Below are 27984 nucleotides of genomic sequence, written 5' to 3' on the forward strand. Positions count from 1 at the left end.
TCTGGAGTCAGAAAAATCTAAGTTCAAGTTTTGCCACTGACACCTACTAGCCATATTGGCCATTGATAAGTCATTTGAACTTAGCAGCTCTCTGAAAATGCATTATAGGCAACTAGGTGAAATAGTGGATAGAGTGCAAGACATGGAGTCAGGAAGACTCATCTTCCTAAGTTCAAATCTGGTCTCAACACTTAATATCTGTGTGACCCTGGATAAGTCACTTAAACCTATTTATCTCAATTTCCTTATCAGTAAAACTAACTGGAGAAGAAATGGCAAACCATTTCAGCATCTCTGCCAAGAAAACCCCAAATTTGGTTTTGGAAGAGTCAGATATGACTGAAATGACCAACCAACAAGAATATATTCAAAGGTGCCAATCTGTATGAAGAACAGGGGAGAAGGAAACAAACATGTGTTCAATATCTACTATGTGCCAGGGACTGTATTAACTGCTTTACAAATACTATCATATTTGTGCCTCACAACAACTTGGTGTTGCTATTATCTCCATTTTGTAGTTGGGGAAACTGAGCCAGACAGAACTTAAGGGACTAGCCTAGAGTCACACAGCTCAGGCTGGATTTGGATTTCGTTTTATCCACTGGGCCACCCAGCTTCCAAAAGAGGATGGTTCCAACCTTGGAATTTTGGCCAAAACAACAACAACAAATCTATTTTGTGATAAGTCTGTATGGGTTGCCAAAAAATAAAAGCATAAGACAATGAATCTAACTTTAAGAAATAATATGGTTGCTGTGACAAGAAATGTCCACAAGTTAAGCATGTAGTGAGTAAGTAAGGTCATCTTGTTTTACCCTAGACTCGTGTTTCCATGAAGACAAAGAAGGGAGCCTGTACTGTGTGATATAAAGTTCAGGTGCTTATTGGCCATATAGCCAAAGATCTCAACAAATGCTAGCAGATAATGGTATTGTAAGACTCTGAAGATCAGCATAAGAAAGAGCTTTCTTCTAACAATTAGCGCTGTCCAACAATGGGAAAGGTTGTTCTACAGAGGCCAGGCATGAATGGTGACCAGCTCCTAATGGCCAAAAGCCTTTGATCACAGGCTGAAGTCCAAAGGGTTTAAGGTTGGTAAAGGACTTTCCTTCTGTACACTCTATCACTTGAACGTCACAAAGAGTGCTGTGAGGATAGCACTAGAATTAGTAAGGGCCTTGCCAATGACCCATAGCCATCAGAAGTCAGAGCTGAGATTTAAAGAGAGGCTTCCTCATTTGAATGCAGCGACCTTGTCTCCTCACCATACCAGACTTAACCTTTCACAGATGTCACCAAAGAGATTCTGACATTGGGGAGGAGGTTGAAGAAATGGCTCTGGAAAGTCCCTTTCAATGCAAGACCCCTTTCCTGAGTTCTGGGCTAGGCACTTGCCTAGATGCTGGAGAAGTCAGATGGAAATGTAAGCCTTACTCAAGGAGTTTTCACTTTAGGCAAGGCAGGTAAGATATTTCTATAAATAAATGGAATAGAGAATAGAGCCCGTAAATCAAGTAAGAAGGATACAAAGAGAGTCAGTGATTCAGCTTAGCAAATATTTATTGTGATTCTATGAAATCCCAGGTGATGCCATCTTTTCTCTCTCCACAGCCAACAAGGTGAGCATGTTGGATCACGAGTCTTACGCAGGGGGTCAGGTGGCAAGCCATGGAAACCCCACATTCTGACAGAAGCTCAAGCTCTTGTTCTCTTCTGTAAGGTGAGCTTCTAAGATCACTCCTTCCATATAAGGCTTAAGTCCAGCTTAATAGCTTCTTCTGCTATTCATTACCACATAAAACCTGAACAAAGGCATGACTTTGTTATAGTCCAATACCAGAGGCTCCAGCAAATGTTTACATTTCCCTTCTGAAGCTTCCTTAACCCATAACACACCTTAGCAACTACATGAAAATACCATTTACATTGCATCCCTATTGTATTCTTCCAGCACCCACTGTGGGGCTTTTAAACTTCCAGACTTTCCAGGAATGTTTTCCCCTATTTGTTTCCTTCACTTCTAATCCATAATCTTAATCCAAATTTTTAACCCTATAACCTAAGTAAAAATCTTTCAATGGTAAATGATGTAACTTCTTTGGAACCTGGTTTCCTGATCTATAAAAGGAGGACCAGATCTTCAACCTAGATTCTTGTTGTTCAGTCATTTTCATATATATCCAATTCTTCCTGAACCCACTTGGGGTTTTCTTGGCAGAGATACTGGTTTGCCATTTCCCTTTCCAGCTCATTTTTGTTATTGTTGAGTTGTTTCACTCATATCTTATACTTTGTGACACCATTTGGGGTTTTCTTGGCAGAGATACTGGTTTGCCATTTCCCTCTCCAGCTCATTTTACTGATAAGGAAACTGAGGTAAACAGGGTTACATGACTTGTCCAGGGTCACACAACTAGGCAATCTTTAAAAGGTTCCATCCAGTCCTGGAATTATATAGTTCTGGAATCAGGCCTAATGTTTTCAACAAAGTAAACCATTTATAAAAACTGACCCAGTTCAAACATCAAAGTTAAATCTAAACCCCTGGGGAAGAGATAATAAGCTACTGAATCCTGCTTTTATGTCATATTGTCAATGCATTCTTGTGGGTGTTGGGTTTATTAAGCATTTCTTGTATGAGGAAATGAATAGCTGTCCTATAATTGGTTCATACTGTACACTGCATGTCTTTCAACTTCACCCTTTTAGAGAAACCCTAGATATGAACCCAAGAGAAGCTTTTAGTTCTCCAGGGCGCAAGGGTGGGGATGGAAGGATCCAAAGAGTGAGAAAAGTGGTATAACCCTTCTTTTAGGTAAGAGCCCTCAGGATTGAATCTGGTCAAAATGCACATAGGTTCAAAGTAGAAGTGTTCCTTGGTGGAGAAGGTAAGAATATAATGCCCCAGCCCCTTGAGTCCACCATAGCTTATTATTGATAGGCTATATTTCTATAAGACTAGACTGTCTGCTGGAAAATTAGGGTTTTTCATATATATATATATTCAATTTTTCTAAAAAATCACCTGAGTGCCTATGGCAGTCTTCACCCTCTCCGTCTTTTATTTGATAGAAATAGAAAAAAGCAAAAGCAGGAGAAATAAGTAGTTGTACAAAGTAGGAAATTGCATAGGGTTGGGGTGGAGGAGGATGACAATATGAGCTACAAAGAAAGGAGAACTAAGTTGGGTCTAATTTGGTATTTCGAAGTTCCCTGTAGGCATGTCACTCTGCATTTGGGACCTAAAGGAGCCCAAAAAATGCTGGTTATGAGATCATAGCCTATAGGATCATTAACTTCAGAGATTAAATAGATTACCTCTTCCATCCCCTTTTACAGATGTGGAAACAGAGGTCCACAAGAGGCTAAGTGAATTTCCCAAGGTCATATAGGCAGGATTTGAACCCAGATCCTTTCATTCCAGGGTCAGTGCCCTTTCCAGTGTATCTTTGAGAAATGAATATGAGAATAAAACTAAAGAGATGGAGAGAAGAAAAAACCAGAAGGAAGAAAGAAAGAGAGAGAGAGAGAGAGAGAGAGAGAGAGAGAGAGAGAGAGGAAGGAAGGGAGGGAGAGAGAGGAAGGAAGGGAGGGACAGGGAGGAAGGAAGGAAGGGAGGGACAGGGAGGAAGGAAGGAAGGAAGGAAGGAAGGAAGGAAGGAAGGAAGGAAGGAAGGAAGGAAGGAAGGAAGGAAGGAAGGAAGGAAGGAAGGAAGGAAGGAAGGAAGGAAGGAAGGAAGGAAGGGAGGGAGGGAGGGAGGAAGGAAGGAAGGGAGGGAGGGAGGAAGAAGATATGAAACCAGGTTTTGTACCATATTGATTTTAATTATAAATGTAAAGGAAGAGAATGTACTGGTATTCATAGTTTAGGCCTGTCTTAAGAAGTGATCACGTCAACTTTGATAGACTTAGCTATTTTTGGTAACACAATGACACAGAACAATTCTGAGGTACTTTTGACAAAGAATGCTATCCACCTCCAAAGAAAGAACTGTTGGAGTCAGAATGCAGATGACAGCATACAGTTTTCCAATTGTTATTTGGGTTTATATTTGGGGGGTTTGGTTTCATAAGATTACTCACAAAATTGAACAATATGGAAATATGTTTTACACCTATAACCCAGATCGATTCTCCTGACAGCATCAGGAGGGAGAAGGGAAGGAAGGGAGGGAGATAAATGCGGTCACACCACTTGGGAAAACTTATGTGGAAATTTGTTATTAAATGTAATTGGTAGGTAGACAGACAGACAGATAGATAGATAGATAGATAGATAGATAGATAGATAGATAGATAGATAGATAGATAGATAGATAGATAGATAGATAAAGGGAGGGAAAAGAGGAGAGAGAGAGAGAGAGAGAGAGAGAGAGAGAGAGAGAGAGAGAGAGAGAGAGAGAGAGAGAGAGAGAGAGAGAGAGATGAGAGAGAGAGAAGTGATCATAAAAATAAAATGTAACTTCTTCCCCAAATACACATTCTACTGACAAGGAAAGCAAAAGAAGCAATCCCCATTACACACACCTGCCCTTTCCTGCTGGTTAAATCATAGGCATGACACATGATGGAGAGGGGAGCCCTTGGCTCGATTGACTGACAACAGCTGTTATTCCAACAAGCAGAAGCATTCCTGCAGAGGCAAAATGCCGTTAATCATTGCAGCAAAAAAGCAAGGGAGAAAGGAATAAGAGTAAACTGCCACAGCTAAGTGCTATGTCCCAAGGCCCACAGGTATGCATGTTCTAGTACAAGCCTTGGGAGCCAGAAGCCTAGGCTCAAAGGTTCCTAGTTGAGGCTCCACACAGTCCTACCATGTTGGATTAGGCACCATGGTGCCAGAGGGTAAGGGAGAGCCAGCACACTTCATCTTTCAAGCAATGGACTTGAATAGTGTTAACATGATCTCCAGCTAGAAAGAGAAGAAACTGGGGCTGGGTCACTCCCTTTTAAAGGTCCACTGAGTCTTCCTGATCAGAAACCAATAAAGAGATTGTTGCATTATTCCCTAAGAACCTGAGTTGTTCTCTATATGTGTGAGTACTTTCTCTGGGAGTGGAAAAAGTCAAAATATGTTTTGGTATAAAAAGTAAAATATTATAAGAAAAATCTATGTTGTAAATGTATTTGTTAAATGACCTTTTTTTAAGGGTGTTAGATAAGTCACATTACTTTTCTGTGACCTGGTTTTCTCATCTGTTAAATGACAGAATTGGAATAAATTCTCTCTCAATACCCATCCAGTTTTATTATAAATACAAATATATATAATATGTATATACACATATTTTTCTGTTGAAATCTCATATATATATTTCCATACCAGCTAGAAATGTCTGACAAGAAACTATTTCTACTTAAAACAAACAAGCAAACAAAAAAATAGGATGCACAGAGGAATGGATTGTGGTTTCAACTGCAATTCTTTCCTGGGGGTTTCATTTACATTTAAATTTTATTCTCATCCATATCAGGTGGAACTTGTCCATCTTATAAAGACAATTCAACAAAGATAGTGCCAAAAGGAGAAAGACCATTTTCCAAAGAAGGCCCAAAACTCATAGAAAATCAGACTAAAAATACTCAGATTATCCAAAAGAACAACATGACAGTCTTCAAAGCTTTGCTTATTGTTCGAAGTTTGGGCTTCAATTGGTTTTAAGTTATATTACTTAAAAGTGCCGAGTTGGGTCTGGAATGTGAAAGACTCATCTTCCAGGATTCAAATCTGGCCTCAGATACTTATTAGCTGTGTGCCCCTAAACAAGCCAGTTAACCCTTTTTACCTCAGTTTCCTAATCTGTAAAATAAATTGGAGAATAACGGCAAACCACTCCAGTATCTTTACCAAGAAAACTCTTGAAATGATTGAATTCAATTGCTTCGATTTTTGCCTTTAGCATCCCTTTGAACAGAAGATTTGATATGAGGGGACATTAGTAACTTCATAGTCACTAGGTCAGGCTTTTGCTCCATAAGCATGAAACTTCAGATTTGTATTTGTCCTCACAAATACCTTATCTACTTCTGATCTCAACTAGAAAAGAGACAAAACTCTGCGATTATTAGTTCTCATCTCAGTTTTACTCTAGAATATTTCAAAATAAGATAAGATTAACCCTTTAGAAATGTATCAAAGAAGTTTTTCATTAAAATGTTTTAGGCCAAATAATGTAGTTTAATACAATTCAGAAATACCCACATTCTGCAATATAGCTAGTAAATGATGATGAAATTCACCCAGAAATGGTTTGCTCACTCTAATTTCCCATCATTTCTAATAACATTATGCATTTACAAAAAAAAAAAAGTTTCCCAATGGGGGAAATCCCTCATTTGACTGCTAGCTTCAAGTGTATAAATTTAACAACTCTCCATCTAAAAGGGTAAGGCTAGTCATCAGAAAAACTAGAAATTAGTATGACTAGGTGATGTTCAAGTGAATAATTTTTCACAACTGTTTGCAATGAGAAGAGGGAGGTAAAGATTACAAGAAGGACATTCTGGCTATTCAAACACAAACCGGTAGAGTTTCTGCTTTGACTTTGTATTCCCAGAACCTAGCACGATGCCAAGAATGGAGTAAGTACTTAATAAAATTTTGCTGATTGATTGACTGATGAGGAAGAAAAGAGGAGGTTATCTAAACAGAAACAGGAAATTCATTGCCAAATTTATATTTGAGGACAATATGTACAAGAGACATGTGCAAAAGACTGAGCATAGCAAAGGTGGGTAAGCAAAGAAAATAGGATGGCTAGCCTCTGACACTCCCGATGGGACCTTAGACTAAGAGTTACTTGACCTCCCTAAGAGCAAACTGCAGAGCAGCAAAATGAAGAGTTGATCTGCATGGAAAGGTTGGAGATTCCTCCTTGGAAGTTGCTTATACCAATAAAATGGCAGTTCTGGTAATAATAAGAATGATGGGGACAACAATAGTCACAATAGTATGCAAAGAGGCCATGTGAAATGCTGGAAATAACACTAGTCTTTGAGTCATAAAGATGTGGGTTCAAATCCTTTCTCTGGTACTCATTATGAAACCCTGAGTGGGTAATTTAACTTAACTCCATATTCCTTGGTCAAATCTACCAAGTCATAAGTGTTGCTGATTCAATGCTGAGCATTGATAGAGGGAATTGCTGCCCCAGGAGTCTCCCACACTAAATGAAATTGCAGATCTTTGAATGAGTAACATTCTTACAGCCCAGTAGCATTGTACAAGGTGTTTTCCTTACAACAACCCTGTGTTGTGATTAGTGAATATAACAGCATCTTCATTTTGCAGATGAAGTGACTGGAACTCAAAAGGCTAAGGTGACTTGTTCTCAATCCCACAGGTGGCATCTGTGAGCCAGAGATAGGAATTGAATGTAGGTTCTCAGATTCTGAGAGTGATTCCTTTTATACTGTCTCTTTGATAGAGTGGCACTGTCATATAATAAAGACATTAATTAAGAAGACTAAAATTAAAAGAGATTTAAATGAAGATTAAATGAGATATAAAAAGCATTTGGTATAGTGCTTGGCATACAGTAGGTGCTATATAAATGTTTATTCCTTTCCCTGCTCATCATAAAACTTAGTAAGTATTGAAGTTTGAGTTTCTGGCAAATGACAAGGCTTTTTTTTAAGCTATGGGGGAGGCTACCAGGATAGGAAAAAATTCCTTTTTAGGGAAAGAAGGCAGAACAATAATGCTATAATTTTGCTTTCATTACAAATGAGAATAATTTTCAGAATGGATAGGGGTGGGAGAATAATGCTTAACAGGGAATCAGAATCCTAAATAATAAGGTACAGTAGCACCTAGCTTTCCTAGGGAATTAAAGTCACTAGAGTAGTATAAAATTGATCATAGGTCCAAAAGCACTTGGACAGATCATATTTAGCACTGTGCCCATTCTAGGTGATGGAAAGAAAATTAGTCACAGGTACACAGTATCATGTGTCATGATCTAGAATAGATAGGAGAGGCCAGCAAGTCTAAGCCCTCCATTTTGCCAATAAGGAAACTGAAGCCAATCAAGGCTAAGTGACTTGTCCAAGGTTATAAAGATGTTAAATGTCAAAGGCAGAATTTGAAGCCAGGTCTTCTGACTGCAGAGCAATTGCCAATCAACTTTGGAGAAGGAGTTTCTTTACTACTTACTAGGATTTCACTACTTAAATAGAATCTCAGATTTGGATTTTTAAGTGAGAGGAGGAGCACTTTCTAACAATTAGAACTATCAAAAAAGAGATGATTGCCTGTGAAGAAAGGAAATAGCATCCTGTTTCACAACTTTCCTATTGCTGCAGAGAGTACCACTATCCCCTCAATAACCCAGACTCATGACCTTATTTATCATCCTCAATTTCCTTTCTGTATTCTGCCCCAGCTTCCCACATAGTCACACAGTCACTACTCTAGTTCAAGCCATCATCACCTCTTGCCTGGATTACTGCAATAATCTGCTAGTTGGACTCTGTGTTTCAAGTATTCCTACTCTAATCCATTGTCTACTCAGCTGCTATCATGATTTTCCTAAAGTGTAGGTCTGATCATGTCACATCATTATTCAACAAATTTTAGAAAATTTCTATTACATGTAAAAATAAATATAAAATCCTCTGTTTAGCATTTCAAGGACTTGGTAACCTACACTCCCTTCCTATCTTTCCAGCCTTCTTATACCTTCCTTCATTCCAAATGCACAGCTAAACTGGCTGATTTGCTTTTCTCATAGACAACACTCCATCTCTTCTCCAAATTTGTAGAGGTTGTTTTGGTTTGGTTTGGTTTGGTTTGGTTTGGTTTGGTTTTGTTTTGTTTGCCAGCTGTCCATGTCAGAGATATGCTACACTCTCACCTACCCCTCCTGGCTTCCTTCAAAACTCAACACAAATATGGGTCCAAGATGGCAAAATAGAAGGATAAAGTGGGGTGAGTACCTACTCCCCACCCCAACTGCTCCAAACAGATGTAGAAAATACCATAGATCAAATCCTATTTGATAAATCTAAGAAAAATCAGCAAGGTTTTTCCCCCAGCTTAGATCAGCATAGGGAGACAGGCAGAGAAGTCAATGGACCCTGGGGACCACTTCTGGTCACAAAAGTGGGTACAGAGCATTACAGCTCAAGGCAAGTCTGTAAACCAGATAAAAAGAGCTCAAAGATCCAGTAGAGAGGGGCCTATAACCAGAACAACCAGGTCAGGAATCCTAGACCAGAGAGAAACCAATGGTTCTGTCACTCCAAACCAACAAAGCATTCCAGCTGCCTGAGTGAATGAACCCAGCAGAAGTCTAATGGACTGCAAACAAGGCAAACCCACAGATCTGCTGCTCAGACCCAAACACAGAGTAGGAACTTAGAGAACTCATACCAGGATGGAGTGGAGGGAGGCAGGGAGAAGGAAGTCATGATCATACATTGCCCTGGATCAATCTATATTGGGAGCACTGAAAGCTTACAGGCCCCTGGTCTGAGCTATCTTAGAATACACAGCACTCAACCCCAAGGAAACAGCAACAGAATAAGCCCAGACATTTGTATGTGACCCTAACATCAAGCCCCAAACCAGAAAGTAGATTAAGAGAATAAATAAACAAACAAAAAAAAAAGAATTCCATCATAAAATAGTTATAATAACAGGGTGATCAAGATGCAAATGCAAAAGGAAAAAATTACTCCAAAACATCTATCTATAAGCAAAATTACAAAGAAAAACATAGTTTTCAACTAGAATTTCTAGGAGAGAAAGATAAATCCAGCATTTTAAGTTATAAAATATTTTTATAATGAAATGAGAACACTAGAGAAAAAAATGAGAGCTATGGAAGAAAGAAGAAAGAGAATTAATACCTTAGAATAAGGGATCCAAAACTTTACCCAGCAACAAACTCTCAGAAAATTAGAATAAATCAAATATAATCTAACAACTCCACAAAATAAAGAGAAATATTATAATAAAATCAGAAATCTGAAAAAAAATTTTGAGAAAATATAAGGTATATTATAAGGTATCTCATGGTAAAAACAACTGATCTAGAAAACAGAGTGAGGGAAGGCAATATAAGAATCATTGGGCTACCTAAACGCTATGAACAAAAAAGGAGCTCAGACATCATCTTCCAAGAAATCTTAAAAGAAACTGCCCAGTTCTCTTAGAACCAGAAATCAAAGTGGAAATAGAATCTACCAACCATCTTGTGAAAGAACCCCAAAATGAAAATCTCCAGAAAAATTTTAGCCATAATTCAGTTTCTAGTTCAAAATAAAAATATTGCAAATAGCCAAAAAGAAATAATTCAAGTACAGTACTAAGGAGTTACAGTTAAGATCATGCATGACTGATTTATTAGCTACCATTATGCAGGAGAGGAGAGTCTGGAATAAAATAGTCCAGAAGGCAAAATATCTTCCCAAAAGACCTAATAATCATACTAATGGGGGAGAGGGGAATGGATCTTTAAATGAAAGAGGACTTTCAACTTTTGCTAATAAAAAGATCAGAGCTGCAAAGAAACTGTGAGGTGAATGGAGTAAAGAAAAAGCATAAACAAGATAAATGATCATAAAGGATGAAACAAGTATAAAAACCACATGTATTAGAATATGGGGAGATGATACATATGTCCCCTTTGAACCCTATCATCATCAGTGATCACAGAAGAGGTTTAATTAGACAGAGAACCTGAGAGTGGTTCTGTTATGTCTTGATCTTAAAGGAAAAATGGAAATGGAGGAAAAGAGAAATATACTAAGAGGAAAAAGGGAAAGGAAGATAAGGGGAAATTATTCTCATATAAATGGAATAATTATTTCACTTATAAACAGGACAGAAAGGGTAGGGGGATTGGTATGCACTTGAATCTCACTCTCATCTGAGCTGGCCAAAAGAGAAATGAATAGACATATAGTTCAGAAAGAAATGCATTTCACTAAATCGGAGGGAAAGAGGCAAAGAAGAGAGGGTAGGGAAGGAATCAGAGATTTATTCTAAGCAAAACAAACTCTAATTAAATATATGAAAAAATTATAGCAGATATTTTTGCAATGGCAAAAAATTGAAAACTGAGCACATGTCCAACAGTTGGGTAATGGTTGAACAAGGTATACTATATAATGTGATGGAATACTTGTGCTATAAGAAGTGAAAAAAGGAAGGATTATGGAGAAAACTTTGGAATACTTGTTTGGACTGATGTTAAGTAAACAAAACCAGAAGGAAAATGAATATGAAGAAAATAATATTACAAAAGATAAACAATTTTGAAAGGTAGCATCTCTAAAAATGTAATGGCCAAACACATTTCCAGAGAACTTATGAGGAAATGTGTTACCCATTCCTGATAGAGCAGTGAAAAACTCTAAATACAGAAAGTGTGTGTGTGTGTGTGTGTGTGTGTATGTGTGTGGGTGGGTGGCACAGCAAATGCAGAAATTTGTTTTCCTTGACTATGCATGTTTGTAGCAAGAGTTACCTTTTTATTTCTTTTTACAACTAAGGTTTAGAGGTGAGAAGGAAGAAAGACTTGATTTTACTAAATGGGAAAAAACTGAATTTTAAAAAATCTCTCTGAATTCCTTTCCTGATTCCCCCCCTCCCCCGCAATGTTATCTGACTTCCCTTTGAAATTACCTTCCATTTATAGTCTATATCTGTCATGTAAATAGTTATTTGCATGTTGTCTACCCCACAGACTGTGAACTCTTTAAGGATGGAGGCTATGTTGTGTTTTCTTCTTGCACTGCCAATGTTTAATCAATGCTGTTTGTCTAACTGACTGCCATTGGACGTCTTCAAGCAGAAGTTAAGAGGACTGCCTGTTGATGGGGATGCTATCAAGAGATTCATGTTTCAAGCAGGAGTTAACCTCAATATCTTCTGGGGATCCTAAGTTTCTGTAATTCTCTAAGTTTCTATAATTTGAAATATAGCTTGAAAGACACCAGAAAAATGATTCCAGGCTTTACTGCCTCCATGACTTCAAGCAAGTTACTTTTCCTTTCTTGGTTTCAGTTTCCTCATCTTCAAAATAAGGAGGCTAGGCTAAATGATCTCTAAGGTTCCACCAGTTCTATGAGACTGTGTTTCTAAAAACCTGAGAATGGATGACAGAAAACATACAGGAATATAGTAAGTGAGGTTTTGATGCATTTTCATTTGATAGAGGCAACCCTGAAGGACTGGGATGGAGACAGAATAAAAAGGCATTCCTGGAAAGATGGCTTCCTCAATCTGAGGCAAGCTTATCAGTCAGGGGAAGGGTGGGGCATAGAACCAAATTGGGGGAAAAACTGATATGGAATTACTATGAAAAGACACAAAGAAAGTACTTGTTCCTTGGATTTTGAAAAAAAAAAAAAGCTCTAAGTAGCATCTTACTGCTCTGGTGATGTCTCCTCTTTGGGTATTCTGTCTGGGTCATATAAGAGAGGTCTTTGTAGCCACTGAGGTTAGTTTAATCTTGAAATTGTTGTGAAGAGAGTAAATGACATTGGGTAGAAACAATGAGTCCCGTTTTAAGAATATCCTTAGAAATCCGGAAGAAAGGAAAGTCTGTAATTAGGGTTTGAAGCTCCCCAGCTCTCCAAGATGATGTCATTTCCAAGTGAAAAGGGAGCCTTCACTGAGAGGAATCTGAGCCTTCCACTCTTTAAGAGCTCAATAGGGTCTTGTGTGAAGAATTCCCCGTCTTTAGTATTAATGAGCAATCAACAATCTTTTTATTTTTTACATGAGTTTGTTTAAGGAGGACAAAAAATTAAACGTTCTTCAAATTAAAATCTTAAGGAGCCTCGTTACAGCAGAAAGCTTCCACTGGAATCATGGAATTGTAAAACTGAAGTCATTGCAAGGTGGGGACGACACGTTCTTAATGCCCTCCAACACCTTGCACATGGAATGCCCTTGAGAAATGTTTGGTAAACTGGCTTGTGATCTCTGAAGTTCAACTCTAAAGCCCTTGACTTCCATGCTCCTTCTAACTCCACAGTCCCAAGATTTATGACCTCAGCAGACTATCTTGTCCCAGCTCCCTCACTTTACAGATGGGAAACAATCCTCCAGAAAGGGTTTGTGTTTTGTCCAAGATTGCTTACTAGGACTAATAACTCACATGTATATAACTTGATGATTTTCAATACAGCTTCCTCAAAACAAAACTTTGAGGAAGGCAATGCAAAGTTTTATCATCCCCAATTTACAGATGAGGAAACTAAGGCTCAGAGAGGTCAAATGACTTGTCCTTGATCACACAGTGCCTAATGTAATGTCTGGAACATACTAGACACTTCATAAATTCTTTTTTCAAGGTAGGTAGATTAAAACAAACATAGAACCTAGATCTTCCCTTCAAGTTCATCATTCTCTTCATTGCACCATGTTGGTTCATATTCAAATGAGTTTTGACCTCTAAATAGACACTTTGGAAGACTGTACATTGATTTGAATATGATTTTCATTACTCAAACCATTTCTGGAATTCTTAAATGGGAAATAACTTTAGAACAATGCAAAAACAACAGTCTCATTGCATTCTAATCAAACTTCATTCAGGAGATAAAGGAAGAAGAGTTGCTTTTAAGTATTAATAGCTATTTATTTTATTTTTAAAAATCTATTTTATTGGTGCTTTTGTCTTTAACATTTTCTTCCTTCCACATACAACTGGATTTTAAGGAAAAAAATCCATTTTGTAGTTTGTTCCTCCTCAATATTTAAACTGCTAAAGTTTATATAGAATTTTCAGGTTTGCAAAGTACTTTAGAAATATAATCTCATTTGATCCACACAACTCTGGTTGTTAACAATGTGTTATTACTATCCTCATTTTGCAAATGAGGAAACTGAGGGAAATAGAGGTTAAGCAACTAGCCCAGGGTTATATATTTAGTGTATAGTCAGGTCTTCCTGACTCCAAATCTAAGCAAGAAATATTCCAACTACCCCAACTCAACCAGTGAGCTGAGGGGAATAAGTAGAGATGCAAACAGTACTGGAAAGAGTAGCCAGACAAAGTCATTGGGGGGGGGGGAGGAGTTGGGTTTCTGTAATTAGTTAGAAGATGTAGGGATGTAAGGAGTGGGAGAGGAAGAGATTTAACATGAAGGGAAATTTGCTGTCTATGGAACAGGCATTCCACTGAGTATACTGAAGAGGAAGGCAGTGTTTGTTTGGAACTTTGGGATGGGAAGGTTGAGGGGGATGGGAATAAGGAAATGGGAAGTACTGGGAAATGAAGGATATGATCATATGACTTTAAATCATGAAAAACTATAACCTCAGGATAATTAAAATTACATATAACCTCAAAGGGCAATAAAAGAACTCATGATGAGCATTAAATAGGCCACAACATACTCTCAGCAATGACTTACATGTGAAAAAAAAGTACTAAATCTTTACTGAGAACATACATAATAATAAAAAATGAAGATGGGCCAGTTATATAGTAAGAATGGCTTGCAACATGTAGCCAATCTGACACTAGTATCCCTGAGATATTAAAAGGATGAGAGAAAAGTTTTAGGGAAAACAAGGGCAGGATTTATATGGGATGAGCAGTCTTTAAATGGGTGATATCTATATCAGATAAAATGAATATGTATATAATATGTAACATAACTATCAAAAGGAAGGTAGAGCCAAGTTTTCTTTCTGACTCTGTCCCCATTAGCTTAACCTCACTCTGACTATTATTGTGAAGGGAGGAATTAATGGAAATATTCCATCATAAACATTGAATAAAGCTAGAGCAAGTGGCATTTTAAGAAATTTTTGTATCTTCCCAGAGGAACTCCAAGGCACTTATATTCAGATAATAGCAATGGAATTAGAAAAGAAAGCAAATGGCTCTGGAGAGAAGAATATGAAAATCACCCGCAATCCTAATAGAAGGGAAGAGGATTTTCCATCTGCTACCTGCTTTATAATAAATCTATTTTCTTTCTACTTCCAGATTATATTTTTATAGATTCCATGCTATGAAGCCAATAATATTCCTAGGAAAAACCTTTGGAATGAAAAATATTCTTTCAGTTTCAATGAACCAGATTTAATTTTTTTTTTTAGTTCCTTAGAGAAACATTTTCTGTAGTCTTTTATTATCTATTGATTCAAGAACTACTTTAACTGCAAGAACCAAGTGTTAGTCATTAGGGAGGTATAACACATGCACGCACGTGCACACACACACACATGCACACACACACATACAGAGGTAAAGTGTCAGAGCCAGGATGAGCAAAGAAAGATAAACAAACAACATAAACCTTCCTCCACTGCCATATACCAAAGCATATGGGCACATAAACTTGTTTGCTATAAAGAATAAATTGCACAAAGTTGAAACAAGAAAAATGAGCCAAGGAAATCATCTTACATCATTTTCTGAAAGCTTCCAAATGTAGTGCCCCACCCTACCTCCCCACCTCAACTACAAGAAAGACAAGTCAGAACTAAAATGCGGGGTCCCTAATTAATTTTCAAAACATTTGTCCCATGTAATTTTCACCTCCCCCACTTTTTAATTTTTCCATTTGGTAAGCAGAAAACAAGCATCAATGGATGTCTTCTAATACTTCCAGTTTAGTTTTAAAAAGGAAAAACTACATCCTACTAGCTCCTTTAAATGATATTAAATCTGGTACAATTAGACTCTTCGTCCAAAGATTAGCCAAACTATATTATTGTTTTCAAATTCCATGAACCAAATTGAATAGGAAATCCTTGAACCATTTGTAACAACAAAACACTTTTTTTTAAGACAGAGCATTTAGCCAGCTTGACCTATTGATACTACAGATGGACCTGACTTTTAGAATGGGTGGGACTCTCAGAAAAGAATTATGGAAATCAGACTTTTGTTTAATGCACAGAAGAAGCTAGTTATTGAGTGAATCCTTGGCCAAAACTTCTGTGAAATAAAGAAATCTGTTGTAAAGTAAACATTTAGCCATCTAGGTAGTGTGGTGGAGTGGAAAGGGTATTAGCTTGTAGTCACGGGACTTCAGTTCAAATCCAAACTCTGATATTACTGCTTCTATGTCCTTGGCCGAGAAACAATGGCTAACTTTTATATAACACTTACTATGTTCCAATCACTGTGCTAAATGTTTTATAAAAATTATTATCATCTCATTTGATCCTTACAACAACCCTGGGAGATAGGTGCTATTCTTAATCCATTGCACAGATGAGGAAATTGAGGCAAATAGAGATTAAGTGATGTGTCCAGGATCACATAGTTAATAAATATCTGAGGCCATATTTGAACTCGTCTTCTTGCCTCTGGGACCATCGTTCTATCCACCTGCAAGTCACTGAATCTCTATGGGCCTTAGTTTTCTTATCTTTAAATTGAGAGGGATGGTCTGGATATAGGTTTCTAATGAATTCTATGATTTATTTTGATATCTGGGTCCTGAGATCGTGAGCACCCTTACAAGTAAATTTTGATTGCCAAGATTTGATTCCCAGGAAAAGTAATGGTTGCAAAGGAGATGAGGGGAGTCCAGAAGATGAAGAATATAATATGGTGTTGCCACAGTGTTCACACTAATGCATCTAGAGCTCTGAAAGAACTGAAAAAAATATGGGTGGGCGGAGGTGAGGGAACTAGATAACTAGAGAACTAAATTATTTTTTTTTCCTATGACAGTCTTTTATCTGAGCCCCACTTGGTACATGTGTTACAAAGTATGCTTTGCCTAACTAATGTTTGCTGAAATAGGACCATTCAGTCACTTGGAACACCTCAACAGATTTCTCAGGTATTGCCATTACTTATTTTGGGGGTTGCCATTCCTGGCTTGCAGCCATCTTCTAGACACAATGAAATAAGACAGTCTCTAATTCATCTTTTTTGATGTCATGCCCTCAGAATTCCAAATGTCCCTCCTCTCTCCAACATTCCTTCCTTGTTCTTAAACAATACCATATTGAATGAGTTGTTAAGCTGTTCTTCACATTTGTTTGAAGACAATTCCCTCTACAAAAGGCTAGCCATTTAACATTCTTAGAAAGACTACAGCAGAAAGCAAGCTTAAATGTCACCCTCAGAACATGAAGTCACCTTTGGTTCCAATTAGACACAATCGATACAACAGGAAGGAATTCAGAACTGTGAACACTGAGATGGAAGAGAACAGATTCAAAGTCATTGAACATGATGATAAAATGTCCAATTTTCATAAAATTTAGAATTTTACAGCTAGAAGGAAATTCAGGTACCATACAGTCCACTCCCTTCACTAAACTGTAAGATTCAGTTAATACGTTGGATGGTTCTGTGGAACTGCTTTCCCCCCCTTACAGGAGATGACTGTTTGGGGAAGGAAGAGAAAAGGGAGATATTTAGAAATAAACATAAATGATATGATTTTTAAATTAAAAATATTATTTTAGCAATATTAAAAAAGAGTACAAAGGAAAAAATAGCACTTAATAAAAAATATTAAATGAGCAACATGAAATAATCAGCCAAGTTCTTTTATGGCTATAGGACATACCACCACACCCTGTGAAGGGAAGAAAGCCTGCCCATCTCCCCCCTCGAAGGTTCTTTGTTCAAATTAAACCATGCCTTAATCAAGTAAAGAATCACTCCACAGCTATACACCTTTTAATTAAACCCCTTCTTCTCTGAAAAATGCTTACATGGGTTTCAGAGTGACTATGTCCTGCTGCTCCCAGAATATCTAGAAATATAGTTAGTCAACCTTGTCCCAGTTTATAGCCCCCCCTCATGGAGCCTGAAGACCTGGGAATCTTCGGTATGGATCTCCTCCTGTGGGGAAGATCTCTTCCATTTCATTATCTTCTGTGTAAGGAAAAAGATGAATGACTGTGCTCCAAAAGGCATGACAATGAGCTGGCTTCCTATTCTAGTGGAAGACTCTTTCACCCCAAGTATAGGTCCTACTCAATGGCAATACTTGTAGCTATCTTTTTCATGTAAGAGAAGGAGCCTTTGAATTACTATAAAAGAAGGAACCAAGTTTGATCTCTTTTCAGTCTTCCCATTTTTACTTACTTTTGCCTCTTCGTTGACATCCCAGGTGAAAGAAACAGCATTGTACGCAATTTCTTCAATGTTTCCAATTGTATTAAAACTTTCCTTGTAGTCTGCTGTAAAACACACACACACAAACATTAAACACTTTCAAGAGATGTTTTGTATCATTGAATTCTGTGTCACTCTTCAACTGATTAGAGCAAAATTTTGTCATGACTGCCTCTATGGCAACCAGGAAAGGACTATATTCTTGCTGATATTTCATTATTACTAATATTTACTCTACAAAAATGGTAAACACATTGTACTATTAATGGCAATAAATGCAATATTCTTAGCCAATTTTTATTAGTTTTATTCCTTCACTTTAGGTTTTTATTCTGATCTGTGAAATTTTCTTCTTCAACCTTGGATTTCCCTTTTAGCTACCCAATCATGCTGTAACTCCCACTCTCTTGCAAACCCCATATGGATTTCTTGGAAGAATAAACTCTTAGAGCCAGAAGGAATCCTAGAAAACATCCATCTCAATTCCTAATTTTCCTAGATGAGAGAATGGAGTTTCAGAAATGTTTAGTATTTTGTGTAAGCCTAAGGTCACCCAGCTTCAATAATGGAAGAGCCAGGACTTTAGCCTAGCTCTCTTGCTTTCCAATCCAACACTATTTCCAGCTACATCATGCTTCTCCCAACCCAAGTTGGTGTTCACATGGACCATTAGCCCCGCTATGTCATTCATATGAGACTATAAGCATATAAGGCTTCCCTGACTAAAATAATTTTGCAATAATAACTTTACTATATCATAACTAAGTCTCACATTATATAATGTCATTCAGTCAATCACCAACTTGGCTTCTTTGGAACTGTGTGATCCCTCTAACATCATTTTACCTCATTGTCAATGTTGAATTATCAGAGAATCAATAAAAACAATGAGAAAGATATCCCTGAGGATTCAAGAAGTTACAAGAAAGTGACATATAAAAGCACAGGACCTAGATTCAGGAAGATATAGTTTTGAGTCATAGCTCAACTCTGTGATTTCCTTTACCTCCCATCTGTAAAATGGGAACAATAATATTATACTTGTTTTTCTCCCATTTGATACGAGGATTAGAATCAAATAAAATAATGGATATGAAAAAGTGTTTTGTAAATTTGAAATATCATCTAACTGATAGCTCTTCTTATAGTTACTGCTATTCCTAGAAATTGTAGAGAAAGCAAATATTTAAAGTCAGAGGAGAAGATTCAGAGCAAAGGAATACAGTATCTTACTCTCCTGTCACATGGAGAATTATAATTGATATAATTGTAAAACCCGTCTTTACTTCTGATATCAGAACTCACTTTGACCTTGAGTGAGTGGAATCTGAGCTTCCAGGCAAGCTTTCCTAGGCACCAGAACTTTTGGGTCCTCTAGGAAGCAACACTTAATGAGAAGGTAATTGCTGAATCTTATCATTGTTTAGCTTTGCAGAGATCAAGCTCCTTCTTGTTTTTGTTTATTTGTACCTTCTAAAAACACTAGAGCAAAGAAATAAAGAAATTGTTGAAGCCCCAATACAAGGTAGTGCCTCAGAGCCATTTTAAACAAGGAAACAAGTAGTGAATTTTTAAATGAGGATTAAAAAAACCATATGGATGAGTCCAGCCCTCAAGAGGGAAATTGCAAGCTACCAGAATATGATGCTTGGTGTGCTAGTGTTTTGCCTCTGCTGAGATGCACCCCCTGACATAGTCTACTCTTTCCCTTTGAAAATAACCATACCCCTAAATCTAGGATAGGTAGGGAAGAGAAGTTAAAAAATATAAAGACCTCATTACATAAAGGATATCTACTTCAAGGGTCTCCCATTCTAACTGTTCCTGACAGGTGGCCTAGAAATTAGAATTTAGATGCTAATATGGGAAAGTAAAAGCCAGATTAATACCTTACATTCAACTCCAACTTTATACTTTCCATAGTATTTTTACATACATTATCTTCTTTGATCTTCCTAACAACCCTCTAGCTAATATGATATCTGTTCTATAGATGAAAAGTAGAGGCAATAACATTTTATAGATTCTTTCTTGGAAATCTCTCTCCTTTTCCTTCATTCCCCACTTTGCCACCATCCTCATCCAGTTTCTTATTGCTTCACATCTGAATTACTTACTGCATCTAACTCAGCCTCCTTGACTACAGTCTTTCCCCTTCCAATTCTCTCTGAATAGTTTCTGTCAGGTTAGTCATCTTTAAACACTACTGCCATCACAGAACTCCTCTGCTCAAAAAATTGGCATGCATTCCCTGCTGCCTATCCTATCAAGTCTAAATTTGACTTTTAAGACTCTCTGGAATATTATATCCCGTCTCCAACCACTGTTATATCCCATCATGCCCTATCATAGCCTTTCCTCCCCCAAGAACAAAGGTGCTTCACAATCCCATAATTAGATCATTTGTATTTCCATCTTTGCTTATGTTGATCTCCTAACCTGGAGTTCTTCTGACTTTACCCCCAAAACAGGCACTCCCAGCTGACCCTTCCCTTGCTAGCTTTTGAACTTCACCTTATCCCATCACCTCCTTGGGGGCTTTCTTATTTCTCCCAACCCAAATTAACTTCCTCTTTCTCTGAACTTTTACAATTCATAGAATCCATTCTATGCAATTTTATATTTAATTATGTGCCCTCTTGTAGTAGTCATTAATCATTTCAGATGCAATTATCTTTGTCTCTCTGACTAGACTGCAAGTTGTTTGGAGGCAAAATCTCATTAAGTACTTAAATTTTTACATCCTCCATAACAACCAGCAGAAAATACCTGTCAAGTCAAGTCAACCAGTGTTTCCTTTGGGTCTACCATATCCCAGGCACTAGGATAAACTCAAAAGATGCAAAGAAAGGAAATCATATTCCTTAACCTCAAGGAGCCTGTGTTCAAATGGGGCATGGACTATGTATATGCAAACAACTATGTATATGCCCATTATTTTAGTGGTAGTTCTGGCTGCCAGGGGAAATTCAGGTAAATCATTCAGAAACTTATATAAAATAACTTCCAGGGTGTCTTTTGGGGGTGACAGTAAATAGTTCAGAGCCCATTGTCCAAGAAGTATTATTTTTATTGGATTATTTGTTCCAAAATTCAGCTGAGACGGTACCAGATTGTGAAGGGCTTTAAAAGCCAAGCACAGGATTTTATATTTGATTACGGAGGTCATGAAAACCACTGAAGTTTGTTGAATAGGAGGTGGGGTCTGGGGAAATGTGTGTGGAAATGACAAGGTCGTTCAGTCCTTTAGGAATGATCTATTATTTTAGTAGTTGAGTGGAGGATGGACTGGAGTAGGGAGACCAGTTAGAAAACTATTTCAGTAGTCCAGATTGAATGATGGTAGCCTGACTTCTTGGTTGATAACAACTATTTTCTGTAGTTGAACAACTAATTAGTGAGAAATACAAGTTGGATCCAGCTCTCCCAATTTCTAGCTCAGTATTCTTTCCAAATATCACATATCTCCTCACTATTTATTGACTATACTATAGTGTGACATATAAGGGAAATAAAAGAATATTATGGATGGAGTACTGGACTGGAAGTCAAGACGACCTGGGTTCTTCTTGAAATTAACTGTGATCCTAGTTGTCTAAGTTCTCTGTGCCTCAGTTTCCTCACCTGTAAAATGTACTGATTGAACTCAATGACTTCTAAGGACCCTTCCAATTTTAAGACTATAATTCTAAGATTCTAATGGACTCTAATAGGAAAATAATAATGGCTGAACTTTTTCTATATGTTACCCAATGGTAAAGTTTCAAAAATTCCCAACCATCTTTTCTGATTAAATTTGTAGTAATTTCATCTTCAGTTCCCTTGCATCTAAATAAAAAACACAAGAATTATCATGATGAATTAGACCCATGGTCTAATCTAATTCTAATCTAGTTTTGAATCTCTAAGGGGATTTAGTGGGAATTTAATATACATGTGTATATATACACACACATATATCCTCTTTCTCCAGAGATAGAAAGCTGGAGTGAATGGGAGCATTAATGAAGACGAAAGATAAAATAATGTTGAAATATGACATACGGAGTAGGGAGAAAACAGCTTTGAGTAGGATACTAGAGTGAAGAGCCCTGAAAATACAGTAAATTTCATGAGATTCTGGAACACTTTGGATAGGTAGGATAAAAGATGGAAGGATAGAAAGGTGGAATTCTTCTAGAACAGACAAGAAATTGGAAAACATTGATGATAAACTTAATTTGAGGGTGGAAGACCAGCCATGTGTGTTTGTATTCCTCCTTTATATGACATATGTGTTCCTGAAAAATTCTGTGTAAACTTATGCTATGGTAATACACTTAAAATATGCCAGGAAATACATCAACAAATTCTTCTATGAAATGAAAAATCCTTTGGTGATGCAAAACATAACTCTGCAGTTTGTTTTTAAGTTCAAATTTTTGTATGTTGAGTTTTCTTTAAACTAGTCACTTATGGATGTGCAATTCTGGAATGGGTTAAAGGAAAGGTTCATTTCCATACTCTAATTAAATGTGGCATGAAATGATCTTTGTAAATTATTTAAAACTAATGCTGGCTTTCGATTCTTTTTTTGTATATCTTGTTGGAGGTTAAGAAGAGGAGTATAATTATAATAAAATTATTTTCCCCTCTGAAGGGCAAGGATTCTGTCTGGACTAGTGGAACAAAGTGCTTGGAATGCTTAAAATGGCTTAGGGCTCTGTTAATAATTCAGGGAGCATATACTACAGTCCATTGAGATGCTTCCCAATTAGCCAAAGACTAGGGAGAGTTTATACATTATAGCCTAAGTGCAGAAATCTGTTCTTTTCCAAAGAGGTAGATATATCTGCAAATGGCCAGATGAGTCCTATTAAATTCAGCTGGACAATTCCAAATAAATAGAATAATTAGCTTTTTACTTAAGATAAACAGAATACACAGACCCACGTGGAAGAAGGTTTTGCTGATTTTCTCTTCTGCCTTTTAAAGTCATAAAAACAAAATTTCTAAAGTCTGAAATATCTCACAAGTAACTTGTGAACAAATATTTTGTTCTGGAAACTTATAATAGTCAGAGATAACCTAATATAGGTATAGCTAGTAGTTGTATTTCAATGTGTTGATATTTAATTTTGGTTGTGAATGGCCTTAAATGAATATGCCCGTTTGGTTAGGGTCCATATGTCACTTACAAAATGGCAGCCTCCCACTTGGATGCCAAAATGCAAATTCATAAAATTGCATTGGACAGAACTGAACGATCTCATCTAGAGGACATTATAATGATGCCCTTGGTCAATACAAGTCTTTCAAATACTTTGTCAGGTAGCATAGTCCTTAAATTTTCTCGTATCATAGCTACATACGCCACTTCTTTCAATTAATCCTCACATGGAAAGGTTCCTAGGGTCCTCCACACACCGCTTGCCTTTCTCTGGATATACTCCAGCTTGTCAGTGCCTTTCCTAAAACATAAACTCCAGAGCAAAGTAACATTCTGGACAAGGTTTGACTACTGCACAATATTTCAGGATTATTCCTCCACTCATTCCATATACCATGATTCCACTAAAGCAGCTGAAAATCATGTCGAACTTTTTGTCTGCCATGTCACATGTTAGACTTATAATGAAAGTCCACAAAAAGAGCATTATTTTTTACCTCAATTGTTGTTTAGCCATGTCTCCCCAATTCTGCACTTATGCAGCTGGGCATGTATGCATTTTAATGCATAATAAATCTATATTACCCAAATGAACACAATCTGCAACAAAAAATTTAATTCCTAAAAAGCCTCCTCAGCTGCCTCAGATGCTTCCAGGTTGTCTCCAATTATGGAACCATTCTCCCCATGACTGAATCTAGCTGCTCTACCACATATACTTTGGGAATTTTAATAACAGGAGACATGGTATGAGGAAAGCAATTTGAAAAGCTTAAAGCACTAAATACAGGTGGGCTGCTATTATGCAAAACCAACTCAATTTTATTATGGATTGGATCATAGATTTAAAGTTGGAAGAGACCTTAAAAGTCATGTAAACCAACCTCATCATTATACAGATAAGGAAACAAGCCTAGGAAAATTAAGTGACCTGTCTACATACAGGGAGTTAGTTATACATTTGGGATTTGAACCCAGTTCCTCTGGTTTCAGATCCAACACTTTCCTCTGCACCAGCTATTCTACACAACCTCTAAATTTATAGAGTTATCTGAAAAATGGAATTTTTCAAATTTGCTTGTTTTGGAATTTTTTTATGGCTTTATTTATCCACATACTATAAAATTGTACATAACATACTCTCCACAGGAAAAAGACATAATTATTTTTATTTTCAAAAAATTTAATTAATTATATTCTAAAGATAGATAATGCACACATATAACCTACATAAAATTTCTTGCCATCATAGGGAGTGGACAGAGGAGGGAGTGAGAAAGAGAATTTGGAGCTCCAAATGTTTTTTAAATGAATGATAAAAATTGTTTTTACATGTAATTGGAAAAAATTTAAATATTAAGTAAAAAAAGTTTTAATTGCCAACTCACTATTATCCTAAGATATTGATTATATATGACAAAAAAATAATCCTATGTTACTATTAGTGGTATTCTTGTTATCAACAATAATGGCATACTTTGTGCTGTGGTCACTGCTAGTAACCATGAGGTTAGTTAAATGAGCATTGCTTAAAGGGGGCCCTTTAAATTCTTTTCTTTCCAACAGCAGAAAAAAACTAGAAACAGTCTTGCATTTCTGGAGAATGTGGAAAGTGTTTTTGTTTTTTAGTTTGGGTTTTTTTTTTCTAACTGGCTCCACCTTATTTTGGCCTCCATAACCATAAGGTGTTCAAACATATTTTGTTGAAACTTTTCTTGGCAAGTTTTAGACTTCATAAACAATGAAAAGAAATTTAGAATTTACATAATTTCATGCCTGAGTGTGTTGTTGGCACTTAAATTCTTTCTGTTGAGAGCTTTAATGAGAAGACATGATAACTGCTAAAAAGCGTCTCTAGACAAGAGCCTATGGTTTTAATCTATAAATTTCACCAGGGTTTCAGAACCTTATAAGATATTCCCTCTAGTTTCAAAGAGATGGGACCATAAAGCCACTATGAACCCCATTAACTATATTCTTTTAAAGATAATTGGCCTAAGACCTGTCAAAAAATGAACTTGAATAGTTCAAATCTGGCCTCAGACACTTCCCAGCTGTGTGACCCTGGGCAAGTAACTTAACCTCCATTGCCTGGCCCTTACCACTCTTTTGCCTTTGAACCAATGCACAGTATTAATTCTGAGACAAAAGGTAGGATTTTTAAAAAATAAAATAAAATAAAATATCATTTGCACTGATCCAAGTCAATCAAATTCTAAATGATACTTTACCACTGAATCTGAGATAAACTGAACAAAGTACAAAACAAAAAATCCATGAAGATCCTAGAACCTCATTTGGGAAGATTTTAGAGAGAAGTGTCGAAGAAGAGAAAAACAACGGATAAAAGAACACATGAATTTCTGTTTTCCATGTTGTAATTAATATACCTTACATTTGAAAGTCTAGCATTAAATTTTCCCCAATTTTTTGCTTCTAAAATGTTTCAAAAACCAAATAGTAATTTTTTTTTCAGTATAAACACTCCTTTAATCAATACAAAATGCAACTTATTCTTCAACTTAATTCTTGGCCTTTAGGTGTTCAGACTAAAATATCCATCTGTAGCCAACCCAAGCCACTGAAAACATACCTAGGCTACTACTGGGACAGTCAAACCACCACTTAGCCTGACTTTTCCAGCTTGTTAGAACCTGACAGAGCTTGTGCTCCACCTTCAAGAACCCAAGTTCCTGGTTATAACTCCATGAACTATCAAAAGTTGCATTCTAAAAGGCAGAAAAAAATATAGTTAACTTGTTACTTCTTTTAGAAGTAAAAAATTCTTCCCACTAGTTTCAATATTTTCATATTACTAATATCATCTTATTTATAGATGACTTCCTGAAGATGGGGAACAAGTTCTGATAGGGGAACTCCCTCTTCCAAGAAAAATTCTAAGACTGAATAGAATGGCATCAAACTAAAATAAACAAGAGCCACTAATAAGGATCCCTTTGGTCACATATTGATTTAGTTTTAAAATGAAATGTTTTCTATATTTTATTATATATTTTCCATTTAGGATGTGGCAAAATTGGGATGCTAATGCATTGTTGGTGGAGTGGTGAACTGATCCAACCATTCTGAGCGACAATTTAGAACTATACCCAAAGAGCTATAAACATATGCATAGCCTTTTGATCCATTAATACCATAAAAAGGCTGTATCCCAAAAATATTTTTAAGGGAAAACACCTATTTATATAAAAATATGTATAACAGATGTTTCTATGGTGGCAAAGAGGTGGAAATTGAGGGAATAACTGAATAAATTGTGGGATATGATTGCAATGGAATACTGCTATGCTATAAGAAATGAAGATCAGGATGATATCAGAAAAACTTGGAAAACCTACATGAACTGATGCAGAGTAATGTGATCAGAACCAGGAGAACATTGTACTCAGTAATAGCAATATTGTAACAATGATCAACTGTGAAAGAGTGAGGTATTCTCACAATGATCCAAGGCAATTCTGAAGGACTTCAGATGAAAAATGCTATCCATCTCCAGAAAAAGAGCTGATGTAGGTTGAAGCATAGTATCTTTCACTCTATTTTATTTATGGGTGTTTTATTTGGAGGGTCTGGTTATATTGAGTATTTGCACATAACATGGAAATACAGTTTGCATGAACATACATGTATAACCTAGGTCAAATTGCTTGCCATTTCAGGGAAGGAGGAGGAAAGGAAGGGAAGGAGACAATTTAGATCTCATAATTTCAGGAAATTTATGTTTAAAATTATTATTACATGTAATTGGAAAAAACATAATTTTAAAAAAAAGAAAAAACCCAAATATGTCCTTGATCCTTTTAAGAGTCTATGAACCCTAAGTTAAGAATCTGTGCACTACATCATGTTGCTTCTAAATCTCCCACATCTATGAAATTAACTTACCAGGAGGCCCACAATACATTTTTTTAAAAAGAAAGTAGAGGGGACATCTAGATGGCTTAATGCATTGAAAGCCAGACCTAGAGGCAGGAAGTCCTGGGTTCAAATCTGACCTCATGTACTTCCTAGCTGGGTGACCAAGTGACAAATCACTTAACCCCCTTTGCCTAGCCCTTATCACTCTTCTGCCTTGGAACCAGTGCATAGTATTAATTCTAAGATAGAAAGTAAAGGTTTTTTAAAAAGAGAAAGAAAAGAGAATCAAGAGAATCCCAGTTATCTCCCTATTATCCAATACTGCACTGCTAACAATGATTTTTCCCCCCTCTTACTTATCTTTTGCCTGCCATTAGGTATTAACTGACTATGGCTTCCCATATAATCTTTCCTATGCAGAAAAGTACTGAATACAGCAGGAATTGGGAAGGGGCTGTAGCACAACTGATGGAACCATAAACCCACTAATTTCATTCCTTTTTTGCTCTTAACTACGCTGGGCAACTCTTCCTCCTAGGGGTGGTATGTCTGCCAAGGTTGGGTAGCCAAGTGGACTTGAGTCTTTGGGAAGTAAGAGAGACCTCAGAGAATAATTCTCCCCTATGAGTTCTAATCTTCAACTGAATCAGGATATATTGAGCTACATGGAGTCTGAGAGATATTGAGATACTGAGACATATATTGAGATATATAGGTCTGATGAGGCTTCAGTATGTTTTTCCTCTTGAAAAAATACTTAATATTTAAGAACCACATAGCTTTTGACTACTTTTCAAAATAAAACACTGTTGTAACCTGCTCAGAATTTACTGTACAAATGTTTCCTCAACTAAATATCTGAGATGAAAAGGAATTTTTCCTTGTTGTGGTCAT

At 36.8% G+C, this 27984-nt stretch overlaps 1 protein-coding gene and 1 long non-coding RNA gene across 4 annotated transcripts in view; one reads left to right on the forward strand and one right to left on the reverse strand.

Moving 5' to 3' along the window:
- Positions 1-27984, reverse strand: part of GRHL2 (grainyhead like transcription factor 2) — a 220899-nt gene that overhangs the window by 69948 nt on the left and 122967 nt on the right. For all 3 annotated transcript variants that reach the window (XM_007488168.3, XM_007488169.3, XM_007488167.3), the window contains exon 8: positions 18033-18127. In XM_007488168.3, coding sequence (XP_007488230.1) covers positions 18033-18127 — 95 coding nt within the window. The remainder of the gene's footprint in view (positions 1-18032; positions 18128-27984) is intronic.
- Positions 1-27984, forward strand: part of LOC103096529 (uncharacterized) — a 55007-nt gene that overhangs the window by 7076 nt on the left and 19947 nt on the right. The window contains exons 2-3 of the long non-coding RNA XR_008917538.1: positions 824-1094; positions 1615-1723. This is a non-coding gene — a long non-coding RNA (uncharacterized LOC103096529). The remainder of the gene's footprint in view (positions 1-823; positions 1095-1614; positions 1724-27984) is intronic.

This window comes from Monodelphis domestica, chromosome 3 (genome assembly GCF_027887165.1).
Source record: "Monodelphis domestica isolate mMonDom1 chromosome 3, mMonDom1.pri, whole genome shotgun sequence".
In the NCBI taxonomy this organism is placed as follows: domain Eukaryota; kingdom Metazoa; phylum Chordata; class Mammalia; order Didelphimorphia; family Didelphidae; genus Monodelphis; species Monodelphis domestica.